This window comes from Schistocerca serialis, chromosome 1 (assembly GCF_023864345.2).
Source record: "Schistocerca serialis cubense isolate TAMUIC-IGC-003099 chromosome 1, iqSchSeri2.2, whole genome shotgun sequence".
Classification (NCBI taxonomy): Eukaryota; Metazoa; Arthropoda; class Insecta; order Orthoptera; family Acrididae; genus Schistocerca; species Schistocerca serialis.
In genome coordinates, this window is record NC_064638.1 from 910,289,377 (window position 1) to 910,316,481 (window position 27,105).

A 27,105-nucleotide genomic window follows, 5' to 3' on the forward strand; every position below is an offset into this window, starting at 1 on the left:
CGAAATCTCACTGGGGGCAGTGTGATGGTCTGTTGTGTTTTCTGATGAAAGCTGGTTTTGTATCGGTGCCAGAGACAGCTGTGTGTTGGTTAGAAGGAAACCAGTTGAGAGTCTGGAACCAATCGGTCTGTGTGGCTGGACTGCCCAATCACCAGATCTGTCTCCAATCGAGCCCATGTGGGACATCGTCGGTCCCTGTATTCGCCGACCGAGTGTAAGAGACATGGAACTCCATCCCACAAACTGAGATCCGGCACCTGTACAAGGAATTGCATGGACGTCTGCATGCTTGCCTTCAACATTCTGGCGATTACACCGGTTACTAAAGTACTTGCATTTCACATTTCCAACGGCTTATCTTGCGTTTACATTAACCTGTGTTCTTGCAATTTATCACTTAAATATGTTGCATAGACAAATGTATTCCGAAATTTCATTACTCTATATTAATTATTTTTGGTGTAACTATTTTTTCTCGGCAGTATGTTATTAGGGAAAGCCTTCGGGCTTTTTTTTAAGAAGGGGGAGCGAGAGACACACATTATACGGTACATTTGTTCCGGGCCGGGAAACAGCCTGGGGCGGACTGTAACGGAGCGCGGCGGCGTTGTTGCAGGTGTGGGCTACGCCATCTGCCTGATCGACGTGTACATGGGCATGTACTACAACACCATCATCGGCTGGGCGGTGTACTACCTGTTCGCGTCGTTCCGCTCGGAGCTGCCGTGGACGAGCTGCGACAACCCGTGGAACACGGCCGACTGCACGCCCGTCTTCTCGCTCGCGCGCACCAACCGCTCCGTCAGCCCCGCCCGCGAGTTCTTTGAGTGAGTACCACCACCACCACCACCACCACCACCACCACCATCACCACTCACCTTCTATCAGCCACGCTTCTCCTCCCTATAGTACACTGCACGCCACACTATTTTATTACGAAGTGCTTTTCATGCCTCGAACACAAGAAGAGCAAGAGTTATTTTAATGAGACAATGGGATAGAATACATTGGCCTTGAAAATTTAATCAGAAGATTCTCACACGTCGTCAGTAATACTGATACGTCCACTAAACCCGCTGGGCAGAACAGGTCATTACGATTGTGGAAAGGGCCAAATAAGGTTGGGGTCAGTTTCGCCTTAAAATTGTAATTAATTTAATAACACATTTACAACCAAAGCGGCACATAGCCGAACTTTTACAGGTACGAGTCTCAAACTCGAAATCTTTCATGGTTGAAGGCCTCCAAACGAGAAATTTTAAAAATCAATAAGGTAAATTTCAAGTGACTGAAATCACGCAGTTACAATTACAAATAATATATATGTGTTACAAAAAGGTACGGCTAAACTTTCAGGAAACATTCCTCACACACAAATAAAGAAAAGATGTTATGTGGACATCTGTCCGGAATCGCTTAATTTCCATGTTAGAGCTCATTTTAGTTTCGTCAGTATGTACTGTTCTTCCTCGATTCACCGCCACTTGGCCCAATGGAAGGAAGGTAATGTTGACTTCGGTGCTTGTGTTGACATGCGACTCATTGCTCTACAGTACTAGCATCAAGCACATCAGTACGTAGCATCAACAGGTTACTGTTCATCACGAACGTGGTTTTGCAGTCAGTGCAATGTTTACAAATGCCGAGTTGGGAGATGCCCATTTGATGTACGGATTAGCACGGGGCAATAGCCTTGGCGCGGTACGTTTGTATCGAGACAGATTTCCAGAACGAAGGTGTCCCGACAGGAAGACGTTCGAAGCAATTGATCGGCGTCTTATGGAGCACGGAACATTCCAGCCTATGACTCGCGACTGGGGAAGGCCTAGAACGACGAGGACACCTGCAATGGACGAGGCAATTCTTCGTGCAGTTGACGATAACCTTTATGTCAGCGTGAGAGAAGTTGCTCCTGTACAAGGTAACGTTGACCACGTCACTGTATGGAGAGTGCTACGGGAGAACCAGTTGTTTCCGTGCCATGTACAGCGTGTGCAGGCACTATCAGCAGCTGATTGGCCTCCACGGGTACACTTCTGCGAATGGTTCATCCAACAATGTGTCAATCCTCATTCCAGTGCCAATGTTCTCTTTACGGATGAGGCTTCATTCCAACGTGATCAAATTGTAAATTTTCGCAAGCAACTTGTGTGGGGTGACGAGAATCCGCACGCAATTGTGCAATCACGCCATCAACACAGATTTTCTGTGAACGTTTGGGCAGGCATTGTTGGTGATGTCTTGATTGGGCCCCACGTTCTTCCACCTACTCTCAATGGAGCACGTTATCGTGTTTTCATACGGGATACTCTACCTGTGCTGCTAGAACATGTGCCTTTACAAGTACGACACAACATGTGGTTCATGCACGATGGATCTCCTGTACATTTCAGTCGAAGTGTTCGTACGCTTCTCAACAACTGATTCGGTGACCGATGGATTGGTAGAGGCGGACCAATTCCATGGCCTCCACGCTCTCCTGACCTCAACCCTCTTGACTCTCATTTATGGGGGCATTTGAAAGCTCTTGTCTACGCAGCCCCGGTACCAAATGAAGAGACTCTTCGTGCTCGTATTGTGGACGGCTGTGATACAATACGCCATTCTCCAGGGCTGCATCAGCGCATCACGCATTCCCTGCGACGGAGGGTGGATGCATGTATCTTCGATAACGGAGGACATTTTGAAGATTTCCTGTAACAAAGTGTTTGAAGTCACGCTGGTACATTCTGTTGCTGTGTGTTTCCATTCCATGATTAATGTGATTTGAAGAGAAGTAATAAAATGAGCTCTAACATGGAAAGTAAGCGTTTCCGGACACATGTCCACATAACATATTTTCTTTCTTTGTGTGAGAGGAATGTTTCCTGAAAGTTTGGCCGTACCTTTTTGCAAAAGGTCCGCAGCTCGTGGTCGTGCGGTAGCATTCTCGCTTCCCACGCCCGGGTGCTCAGAGCCATTTGAACCATATATATATATATATATATATATATATATATATATATATATATATATATATATATATATATATATACCAATCAGCCGTTTGTACCGTATCTTGTTTATGTTTGTCTATCCACCCTTGCCGTGAGGCTTTCAACCGAGCTGTGATTATATATATATATATATATATATAATCACAGCTCGGTTGAAAGCCTCACGGCAAGGGTGGATAGACAAACATAAACAAGATACGGTACAAACGGCTGAAGACCCGCAATAAAATTTCCAAGATTTTAAAATAAATTACTGTAACTTTTCAAAGGCAGAAGGCCGCAATGTTTAAGCTTGAAAGGTAATTTTGAGAATAAGGTTCCAATCCACAATGTTTAAGTTTGAAAGGTAATTTTAAGAAAAAGGTTCCAAGGCAGATGGCCCACAATCAATTTTCCAAAATTAAAAAAAGTATATAACCATAATCCTTACGTCTTAAGTAGCTGAAACCGGACTAGAAGGAAAGACAACACAAAGGCAATAACCTTTCAGGAAATATCCACTCGCCGGAATTCAAACTTACTTACATAAAACACAGTAAAACCAAGTAATTTTTTTATCATTGGCTATGATAGCTTATAAACAGACAATTAAAAACTGGTGAGAAAGTAATAAAACTGCACTCAGAAGCCTCCAGGGAGTCGGTATGCCCTCGTTCACTTAGGTGAGACAGGTGGTGAGCCCAACTACACTTGATCCGTCGGAACCCAACCAAGGGACAACCACGGGCCGACCAACAAACGACTTGCTTGCCACCAGTCGATAAATGAGAAATCAAACACAAAATGTTACGGGTGTGTTTATCGACAATAAAATATGTATGTGTATTAAGCTGTCAAAACTACACACCGTGTTGGATAGCGACAACAGGTCAGGAAAGGACACTGTCGGAAATTACGTTAGTGGCCAGGGCATGTAACCGGAACACTAACGGCAAGAAGGCAGGTAATTCCGCTGGTGCACTTGAATTGTAGTCAACCAATATAGTTAATTTCGCCGCATGGCGGCTAAATTTCAGCGATACAAACACTCGCTGTTGCTCACAGGAAAACCTCCCCAACAACGAACCACCGAAACGAACCATACAATGTGAATGGACGTGGCTTGGGTACTTGAAACCACTACTCAACTTCGACGTCCTGGGTCGGTGAATCACGAAGCTCGTAGCGATCGGACAGCTCCACACTTTCTCCGACACTGAGCAGGGACCGCCAGCGGACCCAGCCAACTGCACCGCGCGGAGATAACTTCCCTGGTCCGTAGCAACCGACCGACTGCCCGCAGACCCCCTAACTAGAAACTATATGCACAAAACCCAAGATGGTACACGGTGCAAATATCGATACACTTCGCTGCTGCCACACGTAGAAGGAAGAAGAATCACGGTGTAACCGCAACAAGGGCGGGAAACCAAACACAGATAGACAGCCAAGTTGACGAATACGCATAGTTGGGAGTGAGCATGGCTCAAATACCTTACAACGTAACAATCATACTTCAATATCGTGTGGTCTCAGTAATCGGTACATAATGAATAACTGAATTACGACTGGTCACTTGGTCAATGAAACATAATAATTACACTCCTGGAAATTGAAATAAGAACACCGTGAATTCTTTGTCCCAGGAAGGGGAAACTTTATTGATACATTCCTGGGGTCAGATACATCACATGATCACACTGACAGAACCACAGGCACATAGACACAGGCAACAGAGCATGCACAATGTCGGCACTAGTACAGTTTATATCCACCTTTCGCAGCAATGCAGGCTGCTATTCTCCCATGGAGACGATCGTAGAGATGCTGGATGTAGTCCTGTGGAACGGCTTGCCATGCCATTTCCACCTGGCGCCTCAGTTGGACCAGCTTTCGTGCTGGACGTGCAGACCGCGTGAGACGACGCTTCATCCAGTCCCAAACATGCTCAATGGGGGACAGATCCGGAGATCTTGCTGGCCAGGGTAGTTGACTTACACCTTCTAGAGCACGTTGGGTGGCACGGGATACATGCGGACGTGCATTGTCCTGTTGGAACAGCAAGTTCCCTTGCCGGTCTAGGAATGGTAGAACGATGGGTTCGATGACGGTTTGGATGTACCGTGCACTATTCAGTGTTCCCTCGACGATCACCAGTGGTGTACGGCCATGTAGGAGATCGCTCCCCACACCATGATGCCGGGTGTTGGCCCTGTGTGCCTCGGTCGTATGCAGTCCTGATTGTGGCGCTCACCTGCACGGCGCCAAACACGCATACGACCATCATTGGCACCAAGGCAGAAGCGACTCCCATCGCTGAAGACGACACGTCTCCATTCGTTACTCCATTCACGCCTGTCGCGACACCACTGGAGGCGGGCCGCACGATGTTGGGGCGTGAGCGGAAGACGGCCTAACGGTGTGCAGGACCGTAGCCCAGCTTCATGGAGACGGTTGCGAATGGTCCTCGCCGATACCACAGGAGCAACAGTGTCCCTAATTTGCTGGGAAGTGGCGGTGCGGTCCCCTACGGCACTGCGTAGGATCCTACGGTCTTGGCGTGCATCCTGCGTCGCTGCGGTCCGGTCCCAGGTCGACGGGCACGTGCACCTTCCGCCGACCACTGGCGACAACATCGATGTACTGTGGAGACCTCACGCCCCACGTGTTGAGCAATTCGGCGGTACGTCCACCCAGCCTCCCGCATGCCCACTATACGCCCTCGCTCAAAGTCCGTCAACTGCACATACGGTTCACGTCCACGCTGTCGCGGCACGCTACCAGTGTTAAAGACTGCGATGGAGCTCCGTATGCCACGGCAAACTGGCTGACACTGACGGCGGCGGTGCACAAATGCTACGCAGCTAGCGCCATTCGACGGCCAACACCGCGGTTCCTGGTGTGTCCGCTGTGCCGTGCGTGTGATCATTGCTTGTACAGCCCTCTCGCAGTGTCCGGAGCAAGTATGGTGGGTCTGACACACCGGTGTCAATGTGTTCTTTTTTCCATTTCCAGGAGTGTATATGATTGCTTGGTGTCTGCTCTTTCAGACATGTTCGAAAGCACAGACATCATGTGGAATTCTCAGCTGTTAATATGTTTTACATATATTGTAGACAGAGAGGGAAAGAAGGGCAGGAAACGTAGAGGGTCACTGCTGTCAGCTGCAATGGGACATTACGCGGAATCAGCGGCGATGAGTGAAAATGTGTACCGGACCGAAATTCGAACCCAGGATATCCTGCTTACTAGACAGGTACATTAATCACTGCGCCATCCGCGACACAGCGTTAACGCAACTCCGCAGACTATCTCGGCACGCCTCACGGCCGATCCACATTCCCATCGATCCCCGGATCGAATCCCGGTCACGTACACGTTTACACTCATCGCCGCTGATTCCGCGTAATGACAGCTGACAGCAGTGATTCCCTCCCTTTCCTTTCGCTTCTGCCCCTCTCCACCTTCAATTTATATGTAAGGTATTAACTGCTGCGGATTCCTGCGGAGTCTTTTCTTGCGAACATGTCCGAAAGAACAGACACCACGCATTCATATAATCTGATAGGCCTGGCTGGGTGGGTGCGGATGCACAAATACGTTCAGTTTCTTGTGGGAATCTCCGAGAGCCAACATGGAGGAAATGGACAGGGACTGCGGGTAGGTGGCGCTCTATGGGAATGTGGATCGGCCGAGAGGCGTGCCGAGGTAGTCCGTTCAGTTGCGGTAACCCTGTGTCCCGGATAGCGCCTTAGTTAACGCACCTACCTTCTAATCAGGAGATCCCGGGTTCGAATCCCTGTCCAGTACACATTTCACTCGCCGCCGCTGATTCCTCCTAATGTCCAGATCAGCTGTCAGCAGTGATCACCTCCGTTTCCTGTCCTTCCTTCCCCTCTCCACCTTCAATTTACATAGAACCAGAATAAAATCTTTAAAGCCGGCCTCTGTGAACGAGCGGTTCTAGGCGCTTCAGTCCTGTCGCAGGTTCGAATCCTGCTTCGGCCATGGATGTGTATGACGTCCTTATGTTAGTTAGGTTTAAGTAGTTCTCTAAGTCTAGGGGACTGATCACCTCAGATGTTAAGTCCCATAGTGCTCAGAGCCATTTGATCCATTTTGAAAATCTTTAAATGATAAAATATCAGCAGGTGGATTCTTGTGTGGCTCAGCGAAGGTATTTAACCTGCGAATCATAATATTCTGTTAGAACGTTATGTATGGAATTTAAAGTTCAGATCAAGCCTCTAAGAAACTGAATACATAAAGTTATCCCAATCTGCTTAGGTAGTATAAAGAAGGACATCATATGAACTGTATGGAAAGATATTACTGTGGGAGTCCGCAGTGTTCAATCATTGGCACACTAATTCTTCTTGCTTTCTGTTATATAATCTGCCATTTTATTTCAGTCAGCAGGAAAAATTAGGCCTATTTGTAAAGAATGCAAAGGATGCCAGGAAAGGGGCGTCAATAGAGAATATAGTTGAAGATGTTTTTGTAAATGTTACTAATAGATTTTCCGCAACTGGGCTGGCTTTAAACTTTGAAAAAACACAACTTTTTACTGTCATCTGATATTAACTAGTATACCAAAGTGAAATAGTAAAAGAAGGAGAAACTTCTAAGTTTTTAGATATGCTTACTGACGACAACTTAAACTGGGAAAACCATATAGCACATTTACTAACATGTTTAGGTTCTAAGTCGTTGCCATAAGAAAAACTGCCAATTTTGGGAACACAGTAGTAAGTAATTTAACGAATTTTACATCTTTTGATTCACTAATGTCTTATTGTGTAATAGAGTCGGCTATTTTTCATTTATACAGAAAGCACTCACTGCCCGAAAGAAAGGAACTAGATTATGAGTGGCGTTCACACACGTGGCAGCTGGAAATATTAACCACAGCCACACAATACTTTTATTCACTTATAAAATTTGTTATCAACAGTCCATCTAGATTTTGAGAGTAAGAGAGATATTCAAGGAAAAATGGTTCGCATTACCCCTTAATGAGTCTAACTTCGACACAGAAAGGGGTTAAATATCCATCTATTAACCTGTTTGACGACCTAAATTAAAATAAAATGTCAGGCAGATGGCAGAAGTGATTTAAAATGGAGATTAAAGATTTTTCTTCATATCAACACCTTCTCCACCACACAGGACTACATGAGTGGAAATAGTGACTAAAAAAAAAATTAAAAAAGAACTTGTATACGTCAAGCATGTGGCCATATATATAAAGGCGTTTGCCCGTGCTTGCGCTTTGTTTGTTTGTTTTGTTTTTGGGCGCAAAAACAACTAAGGTCATACGCGCCCATGCCCATGTCAGAACTATTGATCACGAAGACGAAAAACAAGTTAAAAGCGACTACACGTGAAGCCCAGTCGACAAAATGAAAGACAGCTAAAAACAGGGACTTGGAGAAAGGTCCATAAAATAAGCCGTAGAGACAACGGAGTTCCTGAACTAAAGATTAAATGTCCTATTATCATATTGCTAAGATAGATAAAAAGTAAAACGCGCTCAACACCCAGCGCGCCTTTCGCTAAAACGACCGATAACTCAGACGATAAATATAAATCAGAACGTAAGTGGTTAAAAAGGAGGCATTCCGTCAGTAAATGGCGAACCGTCAAACACTGGGGACAATGGGCACAAAGTTGTGGGGGGTCACCACTTAAAATGGGGATGACTAAAGAGATAGTACCCAATACGCAATCTAGCCAAAAAGATTTCCTCGCGGCAAGAGGGCTGAGATGAGGTGTGTGTGTGTGTGTGTGTGTGTGCGTGCGTGTGTGTGTGTGTGTGTGTGTGCGTGCGTGTGTGCGTGTGTGCATGTGTCTGTATTTTTCCTGTTGATGCATTCCACATCATAGCATTCATTGAGAATATGATCTATGGAACAAGTAACTAACTAACTCCATTATTTTAGCAGTACATCAGTGGTCCTACATTCGAAAGTCTGTTGATTCTTTTAAGTTCTGACTCCCCTGTGTTACTGATTTTCCACATATTAAACAACCGCATCGTCACTTGCATTCCAAGTTAAAGTGTTATTTACTTCGTAAGTTGCTAGACGAACTCGCCTAAAACACGACACAACACGAGGAATATGCTAAATAAAGTGAAGTTTTGTTTAAACCAACCATTGGATTCAGCTTTCACTTTAATAAATCATCATAAATAAGCGATATCAACAAGATTTCTATTTTAATTGATGAATATACCATACGTGTTTCACGTTAGGCAAGTAACAGATTAATTTGAATATACGTGTAAACACATTGTAATCAAAGGTATGAGTGAGATTCAATCTTACCACCAAAAATATAACTACGCAAACACTGACGTAAAAAATTGCAACACCAAAAAAACGAAATTTCGAGAAAACATACACGCTGTATAGATCGTGAACGATAGACTTTTGAATCTGGACGTGGTAAGTTGATGTTGCTCAAGAATGCTTTTAAGGCGAGAAGACTGAGGCTGAACGAGGTCATGTAATAGGGCTACAAGAAGCTGGATTTTCATCCTCACAGTGGCGCAACTGGTGCGAAATTTGAACAGAAATCACCTTTCAGATGTAGAAACGCCCCTTCCAACTTTCGTTTACGTCGCACGACTTCTTCTTGGTGTTGCGATTTCTTTTTCCGTCACTGTACTTTCAAAGTGGAAACATTTTAGCTCGTTTTTACAAAAGATGAGTTTCAATGGACATAATACGATTCTTTTATCTTTGTGGCAAAAATTATGCTTGGAAAGACAACTCGAGTGGTTCCAAAACCAACGACACAACTTAAACCAGGCTATGCGCATGGACATAAGTGGACGGTGTTTTCGGAAATGCGCGGTCATTCCAGCAATAGCAAACGGTAGCTTATAATGACGCAATGACACTGACAACACTATTTTCCGTCGTAGCTCTCGCATATTCGTCACCGTCATCAGAATTTTCTTCCTCTTCGCCTTCTTCTTCTTCTTTTTATTCTGATCTTCGTCCGGTTCTTAATAAATTACCCGGCTGGGGTTGCCGAGCGGTTCTAGGAGCTACAGTCTGGAACCGCGCCACTGCTACGGTCGCAGGTTCGAATCCTGCCTCCGGCATGGATGTGTGTGATGTCCTTAGGTTAGTTATGTTTAAGTAGTTCTACGTTCTAGAATACTGATGACCTTAGAAGTTAAGTCCCATAGTGCTCAGAGCCATTTTTTAATAAATTACTTTTCCAGAAATCTCTCCAGATTACTGTCTTTACAGCAATACTAAATTGCTAACTTCTAATTAAAAAATAAAAATTACGAACAGAGAGCCGAAAGCGAAGATTCAAGAAATACAGCTTAGTGTACAATATGTGATAAAGGATACGATTCATTATTCCTGATTATTTTTCATGGCAAAGCGGCAGCATTGAATGAAAAAGAATAATAATAAAAGAGTCCCATAGATAACATTGTCATTCGAGGTGAAATTAAAGAGGATTTAGAAGATCCTTTAAATGAAATTAACTGACAGCATAACTCGGAATTGGATCTAAGAATAGAGGACAGAAGACCAAAGTAACAAATAGTATCAGAAATAAGAAGACATCTGCCGAAAACCCATAGTGTAGCAAATAGAAAAAGCAGAACAACTGTTTTATCTCGGACTCGAGTTTACATACACTATGTGATACCGAGCGGGGTGGCGCAGTGGTTAGACACTGGACTCGCATTCGAGAGGACGACGGTTCAATCCCGCGTCCGACCACCCTGATTTAGGTTTTCCGTGATTTCCCTAAATCACTCCAGGCAAATGCCGGGATGGTTCCTCTGAAAGGACACGGCCGACTTCCTTCCCTATCCTTCCCTAATCCGATGAGACCGATGACCACGCTGTCTGGTCCCCTTCCCCAAACCAACCAACCAACCACTATGTGATCAAAAGTATCCAGACACCTGGCTGAAAATGACTTACAAGTTCGTGACGCCCTCCATCGGTAATGCTGGAATTCAATATGGTGTTGGCCCACCCTTAGCCGTGATGACAGCTTCCATTCTCACAGGCATACGTTCAATCAGGTGCTGGAAGGTTTCTTGGGAAGTGGCAGCTCATTCTTCACGGAGTGTTCCACTGAGGAGAGGTATCTATGTCGATCGGTGAGGCCTGGGACGAAGTCGACGGTCTAAAACATCCCAAAAGTTTTCTATAAGATTCAGGTCAGGACTCTGTGCAGGCCAATCCATTACAGAGATGTTTTTGTCGTGTAACCACTCCGCCAAAGGCCGTGCATTATGAACAGGTGCTCGATCGTGTTGAAAGATGCAATTGCAATCCCCGAATTGCTCGTCAACAGTGGTAAGCGAGAAGGTGCTTAAAACATCAATGTAGGCATGTGTTGTGATAGGGCTAAGCAAAACATCAAGGGGTGCAAGCCTCCTCCATGAAAAACACGACTACACCATAACACCACTGCCTCCAAATTTTACTGTTGGCACTACACACGCTGGCAGCTGACGTTCATCAAGCATTCGCCATACCCACCTCCCATCCCATCGCCACATTGTGTACCGTAATTCTTCAGTCCACAAAACGTTTTTCCACTGTTCAATCGTCCAATGTTTACCCTCCTTACACCAAGCGAGGTGTCGTTTGGCACTTACCGGCGTGATGTGTGGATTATGCGCAGCCGTTCGACCATGAAATCCAAGTTTTCTCACCTCCCGGCTGACTGTCATAGTAATCATAGTACTTGCAGTGAATCTTGATGCAGTTCGGAATTCCTGTGTGATGGTCTGGATAGATGTCTGCCTATTACAAAAAAATGGCTCTGAGCAGTATGGGACTTTACTTCTGAGGTCATCAGTCCCCTAGAACTTGGAACTACTTAAACCTAACTACCCAAAGGACATCACACACATCCATGCCCGAGGCAAGATTCGAACCTGCGACCGCAGCGGTCGCGCGGTTCCAGACTGTAGCGCCTAGAACCACTCGGCCACTCCGGCCGGCCTGCCTATTACACATTACGACCCTCTTCAAATGTCGGCGGTCTCTGTCAGTCAACAGATGACGTTGCCTTGTACGCTTTTGTGAAGTACGTGTCCCTTCATGTTTCCACTTCATTATCACATCGGAAACAGTGGACTTAGGGATGTTTTGGAATGTGGAAATGTCGTGTACAGACGTATGACACAAGTGGCACCCAATCATCTGATCACGTTCCAAGTCCGTGAGTTCCGCGGAGAGCCCCTTTCTGCTCTCTGACGCTGATATGAAGTACCTAGCAGTAGGTGACAGCACACTGCACCTAATATGAAAAACGTATGATTTTGGGGGTGTCCGGATACTTTTGATCACATAGTGTAACATACCTGGAAAATAAAACACACAATAACAAAATGAGACTACTAGTGCAGTTAAAGAGATCATCATGCAAACAAAATCACGTCATCAAGTTTTCTAAAACTTTAGTTTCGGACCCAAGGTCGTACGGAACACTAAAATACATTGTAGAGAAGAAACTAGTTGCAGCTGAAATTTGCTGTCACTGAAGTACGTTAAGTGTACAGACAATGTACGAAATAAAATACTACTAGACATAATACAGGTATGTTAAGAAAGATACCTACCAGGGTTTCAAACGGGACTGCCGAAAATGTCTTACGCGGTGGCAGAAATCACAATTCTGACTATATGTGAATCATGTGGAGCGTTGTGGTTCCTGCGGAGCCCAGGACGTTTGTCTGCAAGGGGTAGTGGCAGTTGAAGAGCTTCTGCGAAGTTCTAAATGCAGGTAGATACACAGAAACGGGACCTTGATTGTGGTGACGTGTACTTTGCATGAGAGCAGCTGCTTCCAAATGAAGATCAAAACTGTTTTCCTGTGTGCACAGTAATTCTGCAGTCACCTTCATTCAGGATGACAAACCACAGCTGGAGATTGACTCGTACTGAACAACGATGAGACATAATATTACAGTGACGGTTTTTAAGGGAACCAATCCAGCATTCACCCTAAGAAGGTCGAGTAAACCACTCCAACATAGCAACAATTTCTCGCATTCGGCTAATGTGAGTCTGATTGGCCGGAAAAACTTGAAAGAATAAATATACATTCATTACAAATGAAACACACACAACACTGGTGTAATATTCTACTATAATAATTATTTGTTATACGAACCTGTTTTCAGCTGTTACGCCATCATCTGGAACAAAGATAAGTATGTGATGCAGTGAAATTTTGTTGTACCAAAGATTTTAAACTAGTCCATGTACAGAGTACATCTATTTCCAGAGATGGAAAAGTTAATGCTAGAATTAGGAATGAAACAAGAGGGATTATTTCAGTGTAAATGCGATATAAGATTATTTAACAAAAATAAAACCTGTGACACATTAGCTAATGAACTATAGACAAATTGCACAAGATGTACATAGAAGTAACTAATCGAACAATAACTACCTTGAAATAATGGTAATCAATAAACAGATATCCATCAACCCTAGATTAATACTGAATGACAAGACACAGTTCCCCCCACTCACCACTTCTGTGTCTGTGATACAGTATCCACAGTCAACGTCTATCTTCAGGAGTTCTGGGAACAGGGGTGATACAAAACTTTTTTTGATGTGTGTATAATCAAGAAAAACATCGATTAGGGAGTAGCCAAGGATCACATCAAAGAATACTTGTTGCAATCGGTCAAACGTCAGACTATTATTGTACCTCATATGGCCAATAATTAACATTTTATCTAGTTTCTTACCTTTCTCCCTTTGCTTCCTCCTTACACATCTTTGATGACTTCTCACACCCTTGACGACTTATGAGACCTCACTACAGTAATACATTTAACATAATTACTATAATAAAGGCGTCACATCCTATAGTAACAATTTATACAGAGAATATGCATTATAAAGGATCTGAATAAATAATGTAAGTGTAAGAGGCAAATAGAATCCGAAAATTCCTTAAGCTAAAGCAATGCATGGTATTATTTTACATCGTATGTAAATACATGAAGAGAGTTAGTCTGCAATGTCACACATGTCAATAGACAAATATTTATAAGAGACTCTTATCCTATTTATTTATTATATTTACACGTTAAGTTTCGTAGGACCAAATTGAGGAGCAAATCTCCAAGGTCATGGAACGTGCCAGTACATGAACTTACAACACAAAAGTAATAACAGATAAAAATGAATGTTCATGAACCTGAAAAAAGTCAGTCCATAAGTGTAACCCTAGGATTCATGGTGCCGAAAACACAAATAAATGCATATGCAGGGCCTCCAAGGCCCTGCCCTAATTTAAAATTTTCCTCTTTTCATATAATCATTCTTTGGAGTTAAATTTATTTCTGTCAAATTTATTGTCATATTGAAAGATTCCTAAGATGCAGTAACAGGATCTGGTGGGCCTGATTAATATTTTATTAATTTTTTTAAAAAACCCTAAGAGTGAATTTTTCTTAGTTACATCCATTTACATGCAACATATACAAATAATTTTATTAATTCACTTATAAGTTGCAGTTTACATTTTATAACATTTATTACAACGAATTTCTTCAATTAAAACATACTTATTATTCACAATATTATGTATATAGGCAATATTTTGACAAAAAGTTATTATTCATTGTTCACATAAAATTGCATTTTTCTTAGTTTTCAACAAGTGACAAAGAAGAAGCACAGAGAACGCACTATGTTCCTTACAAATGTTGGTTTTACACTTAATGCATGTCATAGCACTTTTCCTGTATTTATTATATGGACAATAATTGCATCTTCTTCTTTTTCCTGAAACAGGTAGTTGGTTCAGCAATATGGCATCTTTTTGAACACCACATCTTTGCTTGGCATCAACGATTTTCTTTGGAAGATTAGGGATCTGAATACGAAGTTCCATTAGTGGTTTTACCATTTCCTCTGCTAAATCTCTTACGAACAAACGCCTTTTATCACTTCTTCCACTATGGTATTTCAGATGTTGGCCAGAAAATAAAATTTCACTGTTCACTGCTGCGACGTCCGTCATATTCATCCATAATGCAAATGGCCATCTTCTTGTTTGTCTCTTGAAAGTGTAATAACGAATTTTCTGGTCCATTTGATGTACTCCACCCTTCGTAGAGTTATAGAGCTTTATTATATCTGGTTTCTTTTTTGCATGAGTTTAATCCATGTTTCTGTCGTGATGTTTTTTACTAATGGCAACTACAGACTTTTTCTTTTTGGAAACATAACTCACCATTGTAATGTCACCTCCAAATGCAAACAAAGAGGAATGAATCGCTCTTGAGGCAGATGGTTTCATCTCATTAGGAATTTCTGGTTTATTTTGTTTGATTGTTCCCACCCCTGTAATTTGCTTCTGAAGCATCTCTTCTACCAGCTGCACACTCGTAAAGAAGTTGTCAACAGTAATATTTTTTGATGATCCTTCAATGCTTTTAGCAAGATCTTTCACCATATTCAATCCAAGATTTTTCTGAATAGGTTCATGGGGCTTCCTTTCTGTGTAAACAATTCCGTCTAAAGCATATGCAGATGTAGCATCACATAACCAAAATATTTTTATGCCATACTTGGCTGGTTTAGAGGGCATATACTGGGTGAAGCTGCATCTTCCACGGAATCGGACTAGCTGTTCGTCAACTGTGAGCGAATCATTGGGAATCATTCAATTTCTACACTTGTTAAGAAATAGTTTCCATACATAGCGAACAGCTGCAAGTTTGTCATCTGCAGATCGAGCTTCACGGGTACGCCTGTCATCAGATCTAATCATTCTCTTTATATCCTCGAGTCTATTTACTGACATTGTGGCCTTATATGTAGGATTTGCCTTTTCATCAAAGAATAATTCTCTAATAGGGACATCCCAACTCTTCTCAACACCAGAAAGCAGTAAAAGACCAAGAAAACCCTCCATTTCAGCAAGCGAAACGTTTTTCCACTCTTCTGCCTTCAATATTTGTGCAGTTGATGATTTCCTCTAGTATTTCCTTGGAGATAAAATAGTCCCAGGCATCCTTAGGTTTACAGATTTTCAACCCACGGCCTGGACTAGGTGCCTTCTTTGCGATATTATAGACAAGCATACGAAAAGTTGCAGGAGGATCTAATTTCCAAATCGTTCCATTCCGACTAATGTATGTGTGGTCTTCTATACCTTTTTGTGGCGGTTCTTCATTTTCAGACTCTGATGAAGTAATATTATCGGAAGGACTGTCATCTGCCTCAATTTTCACATCTGCAGGTTCATTGTCTGATTCTTCACTACTTGCATCTTCAAAAATATTTCCTTCCTTGCAAGAATCATCTTCTTCAAACCACTGAGCCACAAAACTTTCAAAATTAGCTGCATTTGCACGTAGTGACTCTCTTGCTTTGCGTGTCGAAGCCATAGCAAAAGGCGTGTCTCTCGAACAGCAGCTTGTGCAGCACTAAACGAGTCCTGCTCGTAACAATATGAGCCTTGCAGCAACAAACAAACAAACTACAGTAACAATGAGGCTGACAAGAGTAGCACAGGATAACAGTACTATGCAATAATAAAACATTTGATAGCAAAAAGATCAATAATACACCGACATCGCCAATATGTGAAATTAGTGTGTATTATTTTTTAGTTATACAATTACTACTACAGCTACTGCTGCTGTTGGCAGTCTTGTAGCTGGAAATAGCACTACAGTTATTGTTGTATTAATAACTGCTCCCAAACAAATGTTGAAGACAATATACGCTAAAGAACATTTATAAATGTAAGAGGGCTTCTGAAACCCTGCTTATGCATTCACAGTGTGCGGGTGAACGTATTGAATTATACAAAAAACTTAAAAAGGTATCTTGTTTAGATTTAATAGGAGGAATGTCACAGTGTTAGTGAAAGAGTACTGGAAAGCAGTTTGAAATCAAACAAAAAATTACAGATTTTTTAAAAAATGAAGACATACAAGGACCTCGGAGGCCCTGTATATGCATCCTAGGATTTGTAAACGCTATCAGCAATACAGTAAGAATCAGCTTAAATTTTCAAGGAACTCTTCGACAGAATAGAAGGAGTGACCCATGAGGAAACTCTTCAGTTTCGATTTGAAAGCGCGTGGATTACTGCTAAGATTTTTGAATTCGAGTGGCAGCGTATTGAAAATGGATGCAGCAGTATACTGCACACCTTTTTGCACAAGAGTTAAGGAAGTCCGATCCAAATGGAGGTTTGATTTCTGCCGAGTATTAATCGTGTGAAAGCTGCTTATTCTTGGAAATAAAATAATAGTGGTAACAAGAAACGGCAATAAGGACTATACATATTGAGAGGCCAATGTCAAGATACCCAGACTCGTGAACAGAGGTCTACAAGAGGTTCGTGAACTCACACCACTTATTGCCCAAACCGCCCGTTTCTGAGCCAAAAATATCCTTCTAGAATAGGAAGAGTTACTCCAAAACATAATACCAAAGGACATAAGTGAATGAAAATAAGCAAAGTAGACTAATTTACATGTCGAAGTATCACTCACTTTTGATACCGTTCGAATAGTGAAAATGACAGTATTAAGTCTTTGAACAAGATCCAGAACGTGGGCTTTCCACGACAGCTTACTATCTATCTGAACACCTAGAAATTTGAGCTGTTCAGTTTCACTAATCATATGCCCCTTCTATGAGATTAAAACGTCAGGTTTTGTTGAATTGTGTGTTAGAAACTGTAAAAACTGAATCTTACTGTGATTTAACGTTAGTTTATTTTCTACAAGCCATGAACTGGCTAGAATCATCAGCACGCTAGTGTCATCAGCAAACAGAAATATTTTAGAGTTACCCATAATAATAGAGGGCATATCATTTATATAAAAAAGGAACAGGAGCGGCCCCAAACTGATCCCTGGGGCACCCCCCACTTGACAGTACCCCACTCAGATCCCACATCACAGCCGTTATCAACATTGTGAATAATGACCTTTTGCTGCCTGTTGCTAAAGTAAGAGGTGAACCAATTGTGAGCTACTCCCCTTATTCTGTAATGATCCAACTTCTGGAGCAATATTGTGAGATCAACACAGTCAAATGCGTTTGTTAAACTAAAAAATACGCCAAGCGTTCGAAACTCTTTATTTAGCCCATCCAGTACCTCACAGGCAAAAGAGAATATAGCATTTTCAGTTGTCAAACGACTTCTAAAGCCGAACTGTACATTTGATAGCAAATCGTGTGATATAAAATGATCAATTAAGCTTACATACACAGCCTTTTCGATAACTTTTGCAAACACTGATGGCATAGAAATAGGTCTAAAATTATCTACATTATCCCTTTCCCCCTTTTTATAAAGCGCCTTTACTACTGAGTACTTTAATCGCTCAGGAAACGGACCATTACTAAAGGAAAAATTAGAAATATGCCTAAATACAGGGCTAACATGTGCAGCACAGTACTTTAATATTCTGCTAGACACTCCATCATAACCATGAAAGTCCTTAGTCTTCAGTGATTTAATTATTGACTCAATCTCCCTCTTGTCTGTATCACAGAGGAGTATTTCAGACGTCAATCTCGGAAAGGCATTTGCTAAGAAATTTTTATGATTTCCTGTAGAAGCTAAATTTTTATTTAATTCACCAGCAATGCTCTGAAAATGATTGTTAAATACTGTACATATATCTTATTTATCAGTAACAGGAATATTATCACTGCGAACTGACTTTATATCATCGACGTTGTGCTGCTGACCAGACACTTCCTTCACAAGTGACCATATAGCTTCAATTTTATCCTGTGAATTAGCTATTCTATTTGCATACCACATACTTTTTACTTTGCTAATAATATTATTAAGCACCTTACAATACTGTTTGTAATGGGCTACTGTAGCTTGATTGTGACTACTTCTAACATTTTGATATAATTCCCGCTTTGTTCTACATGATATTCTGCGGTTACCCTTGACGCTGCATCACAGACAGGAGCGCCTGCGGTGGTGTACTCAACGACGAACCTGGTTGCACGAATGGCAAAACATCATTTTTTGGGATGAATTCAGCATCATGATGGTCGCATCCGTGTTTGGCGACATCGCGGTGAACGCACCACATTGGAAGCGTGTATACGTCATCGCCATACTGGCGTATCACCCGGCGTGATGGTATGGGGTGCCATTGGTTACACGTATCGGTCACCTCTTGTTCGCATTGACGGCACTTTGAACAGTGGATGTTACATTTCAGCCCGTGGCTTTACGCTTCATTCAATCCCTGCGAAACCCCACATTTCAGCAGGATAATGCACGACCGCGTGTTGCAGGTCCTGTACGGGCCTTTCTGGATACAGAAAATGTTCGAATGCTGCCCTGGCCAGCACATTCTCCAGATCTCTCACCAATTGAAAACGTCTGCTCAATGGTGGCCGAGCAACTGGCTCGTCACAGTACGCCAGTCACTACTCTTGTGGTATCGTGTTCAAGCTGTATGGACAGCTGTACCTGTACACGCCGGCCAAGCTCTGTTCGACTCAATGCCCACGCGTATCAAGGCCGTTATTACGGCAAGAGGTGGTTGTTCTGGGTACTGATTTCTCAGGATCTATGCACCCAAATTGCGTGAAAATGTAATCACATGTCAGTTCTAGTTTAGTATATTTGTCCAATGAATACCCGTTTGTCATCTGCATTTCTTCTAGGTGTAGCAATTTTAATGGCCAGTAGTGTATTCGTCTGATCACTCTGAGATTTAAAAATTTAAACATTAATATACTGAAGCATATTTTGAGAAAGTTTGGAAAAGCTACTTTAATTTTTAATTTCATCCTTACATTATGCTGCAAACTTTTATGCTACGCACAGGCGCGTTATGTCGACTTGGCGCTAGTAGCAGTGAACTGTGGAAGTCCATGCACACTCGATCGCCTCTGTATCTCTCACATGATACAGCGCTTGTTTCGCTAGAGGGTCGTCTCTCTCTCAGCTCTGAGCAAATTAACTAACTGACAATGATTATTCTAAAAAATTAGCTCAGCAGTGTTGCAGTCTTACTACAATCCTCTTCTCGTCAGAAATAGTAACATTTTCAACATTTATATACTCTTCACTTTCTAGTATATACCGGATGATCAAAAAGTCAGCATAAATTTGAAAACTGAATAAATCACGGAATAATGTAAATAAGAGGCGCAAATTGACACACATGCTTGGAATGACCTGTGGTTTTATTAGAACCAAAAATATACAAACGTTCAAAAAAATGTCCGACCGATGGCGCTTCATCTGATCAGAACAGCAATAATTAGCATAACAAAGTAAGACAAAGCAAAGATGATGTTCTTTACAGGAAATGTCCACCATCATTCCTCAGCAATAGCTGTAGTGGAGGAATAATGTTGTGAACAGCACTGTAAAGCATGTCCGGAGTTATGGTGAGGCGTTGGCGTTGGATGTTGTCTTTCAGCATCCCTAGAGATGTCGGTCGATCACGACACACTTGCGACTTCAGGTAACCCCAAAGCCAATAATCGCACAGACTGAGGTCTGGAGACCTGGGAGGCCAAGCATGACGAAAGTGGCGGCTGAGTACACGATCATCACCAAACGACGCGCGCAACAGATCTTTCACGCGTCTAATCATATGAGGTGGAGCGCAATCCTGCATAAACATCGTACATTTCAGCAGGTGTTTATCAGCCAGGCTGGGGATGATGCGATTCTGTAACAAATCGGCGTACCTCTCACCCGTCACGGTAGCAGTTACAAAACCAGAATAACGAATTTCCTCGATGAAAAAAGGCGCGATAACGGTAGATGTGGTAAATCCAACCCATACCGTGACTTTCTCGTCGTGGAATGGAGTTTCCACGACAGTTTTAGGATTTTCGGTAGCCCAAATTCTGCAGTTGTGGGCGTTGACAGACCCTCGGAGCATGAAATGAGCTTCGTCGGTCCACAACACGTTACTCAACCAATCGTCATCTTCCGCCATCTTTTGAAACGCCCACACCGCAAATGCCCTCCGCTTCACTAAATCACCAGGTTCATGATGCCGATGGATTTTGTACGGATAGCATCGGAGGGTATGCCTCAGTGCCAACCAAACAGTAGTGTATGGAATGCCGGTGCGATGTGCGACTGCACGGGCGCTGACTTCCCCGTGCATAGACGAACCCGCTACAGTCTCCATTTCTTCCTGAACTGTCTCCGCAGCATTACGCCTTGTGCTCGGTCGGCCACTACGGGATCTATCTTATAAACAACCCGTGGTTTCGAACTTCGAAATCAGTCTCGCCACAGCTGCATTTGTCAGCGGACTTTCACCCGTTCGAATCCCCTTCCTATGGCGATAGAATAGTAACGCTGAACTAGCACATTCCCCATTCTCATAATACAGCTTCATTAAAAGCGCTGGTGGAGGTTCGAGTCCTCCCTCGGGCATGGGTGTGGGTGTTTGTCCTTAGGATAATTTAGGTTAAGTAGTGTGTAAGCCTAGGGACTGATGACTTTAGCAGTTAAGTCCCATAAGATTTAACACACACAACACACTAAAAGCGCCTTTTCAGGTAACGTCAACATGCTGCGACTGCTGGCGCATCTGATTCTCTCTCTCATTACAGCTCCTTTTATGCACGATTGTCATGCGCAGTCACTGACGTTTTGCTGTCCAGCGCCATCTGTCAGACATTTTGTGAACTTTGTTTTCCTTTTTCGGTTCTAATAAAAATCCATGTCATTCCCAGCATGTTTGTCAATTTTTACCTCTCTATCTACATTATTCTGTGGTTTATTAAGTTTTCAAATTTATACTGACTTTTTGATCACCCAGTACATCATATTCATCCTTGCTGTCCTTTAAAATAAATCTTTCTTCATCTAACAATACAATCATAAGTCAACAGAGCACTTCTGAATACGTCCTTCACCTACCACATTTCAACTAAGAATGTATCCGACTGCGGAAAGGCAAAGACTATGCCGTAACAAGACCAAAGACTGTTTAACAGTAACATAATTTGCCCTCTCTCTCTGACGTGCACTTCGATAACTTGCAAATACAAAATGACATGCCTACCTTGCACTTGTAATGGCCTGTCTGCATATAGAAAAGGTATCTGATAGTGTCTCCCCGGCCGATGTGGCCGAGAGGTTCTAGGCGCTTCAGTCTGGAACAGCGCAATCGCTACGGTTGCAGGTTCGAATCCTGCCTCGGGCATGGATGTGTGTGATGTCCTTAGGTTAGTCAGGTTTAAGTAGTTCTAAGTTATAGGGGAGTGATGACCTTAGATGTTAAGTCCCATAGTGCTCAGAGCCAGTTGAACTATTTGATAGTGTCTCTTGGAGAAGGGCCAGGGAAGCATTAGATTAGGAGTGGAAAAAGAGACCACAACCAGAGTGGAAGAGATGTACTCCGGAAGTGTGTGTTATGTGAAAGAGGAAATGAAAGGACGGATTGGTAACAGGAAACAAGTTGTGTGAAACGGGGCAGTGCATTGTCCTCCTCCTCCTCTTCATTGGAAATCTGGAAATTTATGGTAAGTTACTATGGGACCAAACTGCTGTGGTCATCGGTCCCTAGGCTTATACACTACTTAATCTAACTTATACTGACTTACCGTAAGAACAACATACACACCCATACCCGCGGGAGAACTCGAATCGGCGACGGGGGGATCCGCGCGAACCGTGGCAAGGCGCCCCCACCTCGCGGCTACCGTGTGCGGCTCCTCTTCATTGTGGTCTTGGGTGAGTTACTGACTATAGTGGCAGAAAAGAATGGTCAAGACAAAATGAAAGCAATGTGGTTCGCAGATGAGTTAATGATCTGGAGAAAAAGGGAGGAGGAGATTCAGGAACAGCTGGATGCTTGGCAAGTAACTATGAGGCAGCATGAAATGAAAGTTAATGTAAATAAATGTGATAACCTGGTTACAACTACAACGAAAAATAGACCAAACACTGGAATAAGGATTGGGAGTGAACATTTGAAGAAGGTGGAATTACGTATGACAGAGGAAAATGGGAGAAATGAGAAGGAGATCACTGAGCGTTTCAGACTGGCAGAAGAATTCCTGCGACGTTTTAGGAGCTTGGTTTGAAACAAAGACGTCCCACAAAACAGCAAAGAAGTAATATATAAAAATTACTACATCCCAATACCTGACCTATGCACATGAAACATCGGTAATGAAGAAAAAAGACGTAAGCAGTTTACGAGCAGTGTGACAGGATGAGGAATGTAAGGCTACGAAAAATAGTGAAAGAGGAACCCTTGCAGAGCAGAATAGAAACATCAAGGCTAAGATGCTATAGACATTTAAAGAGAATGGAGAGGAATCCCAAGAACATATATGAAATGGAGATGCGAAGGAAACGAACAAGAGGAATACCAAGCGATAAACGACTGAAAGACGTGCAGAGGTTTGTTGAAAAAATGGGACGTTGACTGGATCAGAGTGAACACAGAAAGTTGTGAGAAAAACAGGAATAGATGTTATGGCATGGTCTTTGTCTTTGCGCAGTCTGATACATTCTTAGTTGAAATGTGATCGGTGATGGTCGTATTCAATAGTGTTTATGTTCCGAGCAGACTCAACCTGTTCGGAATGATGATGAAGACGTATGAATGTGTCAAATACAGCATACCTTACAATGTATATTGAGTACTGATGTTATTGAATACTCTTCTACTTTCAATTCGTATACTGAATTTGACGTATGCTAAGATGTATCCTTACACATTAATTTATAATATATTAGTTTGTTCCAACGTGCGATCTTCGTGCATTCCCATTAGTCCAGACGGACCCTAATACACAAATAGCATCATTCGCTTCTACGGAATTAATCTTGCTGCGTGTTTTCTCAAAACACACAGCGCAATCTTCACTGGCAGCAGGTAGCACGCAGCACCTTCCAGTCAGATCGTGTGTCCTCTGCGGCTGGTGATCCTCGCATGTGCTATCCTTTTGCAGGAGAAGCCTTTGTGCTGGGGTAGCATTTTCTCAGGTACAGTGTCCACATAATGATCACGCTCTTTGTGTCGCTACGTGCCCTCTCGCCTCAAACGCACCGTGAACCCGAAACTTCACCAGTCTTTGAAAGTAAACCAGTGCGTCCACGGCTCGTTACCTTGCCGAGTTACAATGGGCCTCACGGTTTTCATGTGCACTGCCAGTTAATACACCGTAAGTGCCATACTTCGAATTTGACGGTTCCGTGTACTATTTCAGTAGTATATTGTGTCTCGCAGCAGCAGTGTGCACCGCTTAATTCAAAGTTAACTTGTTTATATGTTACTTACATTCGTGACCTGTTTGTGGATCAAGCATAGTAATTAACCGCTGAGATGATGTTCAGTGAAATTATTGTTCGGGATTTACTAGTACTAATACGACGAATCTGGTGGTCTGTAAAGAGGGAAAGATACTATGTTCCATTACATAGTGCGATTTTTCGAAGTCGCTTATGTGGCTTTTGTGCAATCTGTGGTTGGTTTGTTACGATGTTCGTCAGTAAGATATTCAAGAACTTTCTTTTAATGTGTCTCTCTCTGTGTTGTCCGTCAATATATGAGGGTCACCTCATGCCGTATTTTCATCCACTCCATCTACCACAGTGTTTAGTATTACATGTTTTCATCGCAGTAATATGACGCTTATGAATAAAACGTTAGAAAAAAGATATTTTCAAGGCGTATTTTAGGGAAACAGTACAATAAAGCTGAGGCAAATAATATGGGACATCAGATTCATAAAGCAAAGACTAAAATATCGACTCATAAGTCATTCTTTGTTAACGTTTTATTTACATAAATAGCATGGAATAGCATTGCACTATACTATAAAAAATCTTTTCTTTTATTTGGAAATGAAAAATTATCCAAATTTATTGAAAGACGGACTATGAGATGCCTTTGTTCATTATAAGTACTGCATTTGTTGAATGAAGTACTTGTTATGAAGAAACAAATGCCATTAGAAATTCTGAGCAACTTTTCGATCAGTCTAAAAGTAATTCCTTGATTATGTGTGCTGATTTGTTACTGTGAATGAACAGAAAGACCACCGCATCATATCATAAGCGAAACAGAGGCCTGGACTACGAATAAAAAAAAAACGTTCATGGGGGCAATGTACTCATCCACACAGGCACCTTGGGCAATGGGGAAACGAATTGTTTGAACATGCACACTATCCATTAAGTATAATGCCAGAAATAGAAAATGTATCACCACGAACATCTTGACCAAACTCATTCCTGATTATTTCGATGCCATCGGAATATGTTGATTAAATTTTCGTCCTTATTTAAGCATATTTTCCAGTAGACGGTCAGAGGTTACGGACGGAGTGTCACCACGAGCCATTGGGGATGTACGTATTACTGGAAACTGGATTTTGGTCGCGAGGTGCCAAGCATATTTTACAGCCAACACCATTCGCAGAGCACAGTCTTACGTGGTTTAGATTTAAAGTCAACCAGAAGATTACTGGTATTCCCGGGGGTTCGGGGATGAATGTTGCTTCTGTTCGTGGTGGTCAGGTAGACACCAGCTTGTCGGTAGACGACCTGGTGAAAGACCACAGGAAGCGGCGACACCTCAAGGCCGGTACGGCTCCAACTCCTGGAACCATGGTGTACGGAGCTATCAGATATGATAACAGGAATGATTTGGTAATTTCTGAAGAGAGGCTGAATGCTCGGCAATATGTGGCAAGAATGCCAAATCCTATACTCTTTGTGCGAAGGGTACTATTCAGCATATCCCATCAGGCTAATGAAAGACCCTACACTGTAGCTACCACCAGAAACACTTTGAGGAATGTACGGTTTCTTGACTGGCCTGTCCAGTTCGTTGAATTGTCATTCATGGAGCATGTCAAGATGTATACTTTCATAGCAGCTACCAGCCAGCAATCGTCGCGAGCCACACAGCATGTGTTCCAGGCATTGTAATAAAATCCTCAAGATGACTTTCGGAAGTCCTTTCCTTCCATGCCACATCGAATGCAAGAGGGTATTCGTGTCCTTACGGATGTTCATCAGTTCCAAATGGAACGGCGTTCTAATCACTTAGTACTCGTTACGTTACGAACATCTGCACAGTGTTTGCTACACATCGGACTGGTCCTACACTGTGTATCACTTTCCATATCCGTCAGTGTATACGCCCCTTGTTACACCCCATCACCTCTCCGTCACACATCCGCGTCCTTTTGGATCCAAAAAATGTATTTGTGACTAGAAAAGAATTTGATTCAACAGATGACTATCTGAAATGACCTCGTCGTTCACAAGTGCTAAATATTAATTGCTTTCGCTATTTCTTCCAGCAAGAAGGTTGTGGCTGCTGAAAATTAGTATTTTGCCAGATTTCCAAAACCACACTTCAGAGATGCAGTTTTTAATCCCCCACCATACAGAAATCTGGAAACGGAGAGTCGTGGCAACAGTATTTGCGTGGTAAAGAGTTCAGATTTCGGCTGCTGCAGCTCCATGATTTGCGATAAATATGTCTCTTGGGGCTGACAGCTGTTTCGTTACGGGAAACGGGTGTACTGCCTGTTGGGTGGACTGGCAGTTTGTATTTCGTCTCTGACGCCTCCTTACGCAGATTATCCCCTCGGTTTTTTGACCTGGACACTGATCTTATGTTGCTATGTAATTCCAATCTGGCTATGTTCCTGGGTACTGACATGGGCCACTCAGCGTCGAACTTGGTCTCTGTACGCTACGCTGTCCGTGCCCAGAGCACTACGTCGAAAGTTGGCTGCAGTTCTTTTCTGTGAATCATAGTGTATCACTGCGTTCCCGGAAACTTCCAGCCTGACCTCGTACTGCTAGTGCTAAGACCTTTTGCTGTCGACTATTTGCAACTGCTTGTCACCTATGCCCTACAACTATCTTCACAATTAATAACCCACGTTCCTGCCCAGCAGTTAATCAGACGCATTATACAAATTAAAGTCTTGTGAAGAAGTTATTTCTTTACTTATGTATAGTTCTGTAAGAGCGGCATACGTTAATTAATCTCATAATAAGGTAAAGCAGTCATCAACCTGAAGCTCTGTTGGAACACTACAGTTTTTTACACCACTTCGCTTCGGTGGCTGCTCGGTCAGCGCGGCTGATTGATAGG

At 42.7% G+C, this 27,105-nt stretch overlaps 1 protein-coding gene across 1 annotated transcript in view; it reads left to right on the top strand.

Annotated features, from left to right (window-relative positions):
- LOC126446060 (sodium-dependent serotonin transporter) overlaps positions 1 to 27,105 on the top strand; it is a 507,897-nt gene that overhangs the window by 209,789 nt on the left and 271,003 nt on the right. Inside the window, exon 4 of the mRNA XM_050090978.1 lies at positions 617 to 827. Within this exon, the coding sequence (XP_049946935.1) occupies positions 617 to 827 (211 nt within the window). The remainder of the gene's footprint in view (positions 1 to 616; positions 828 to 27,105) is intronic.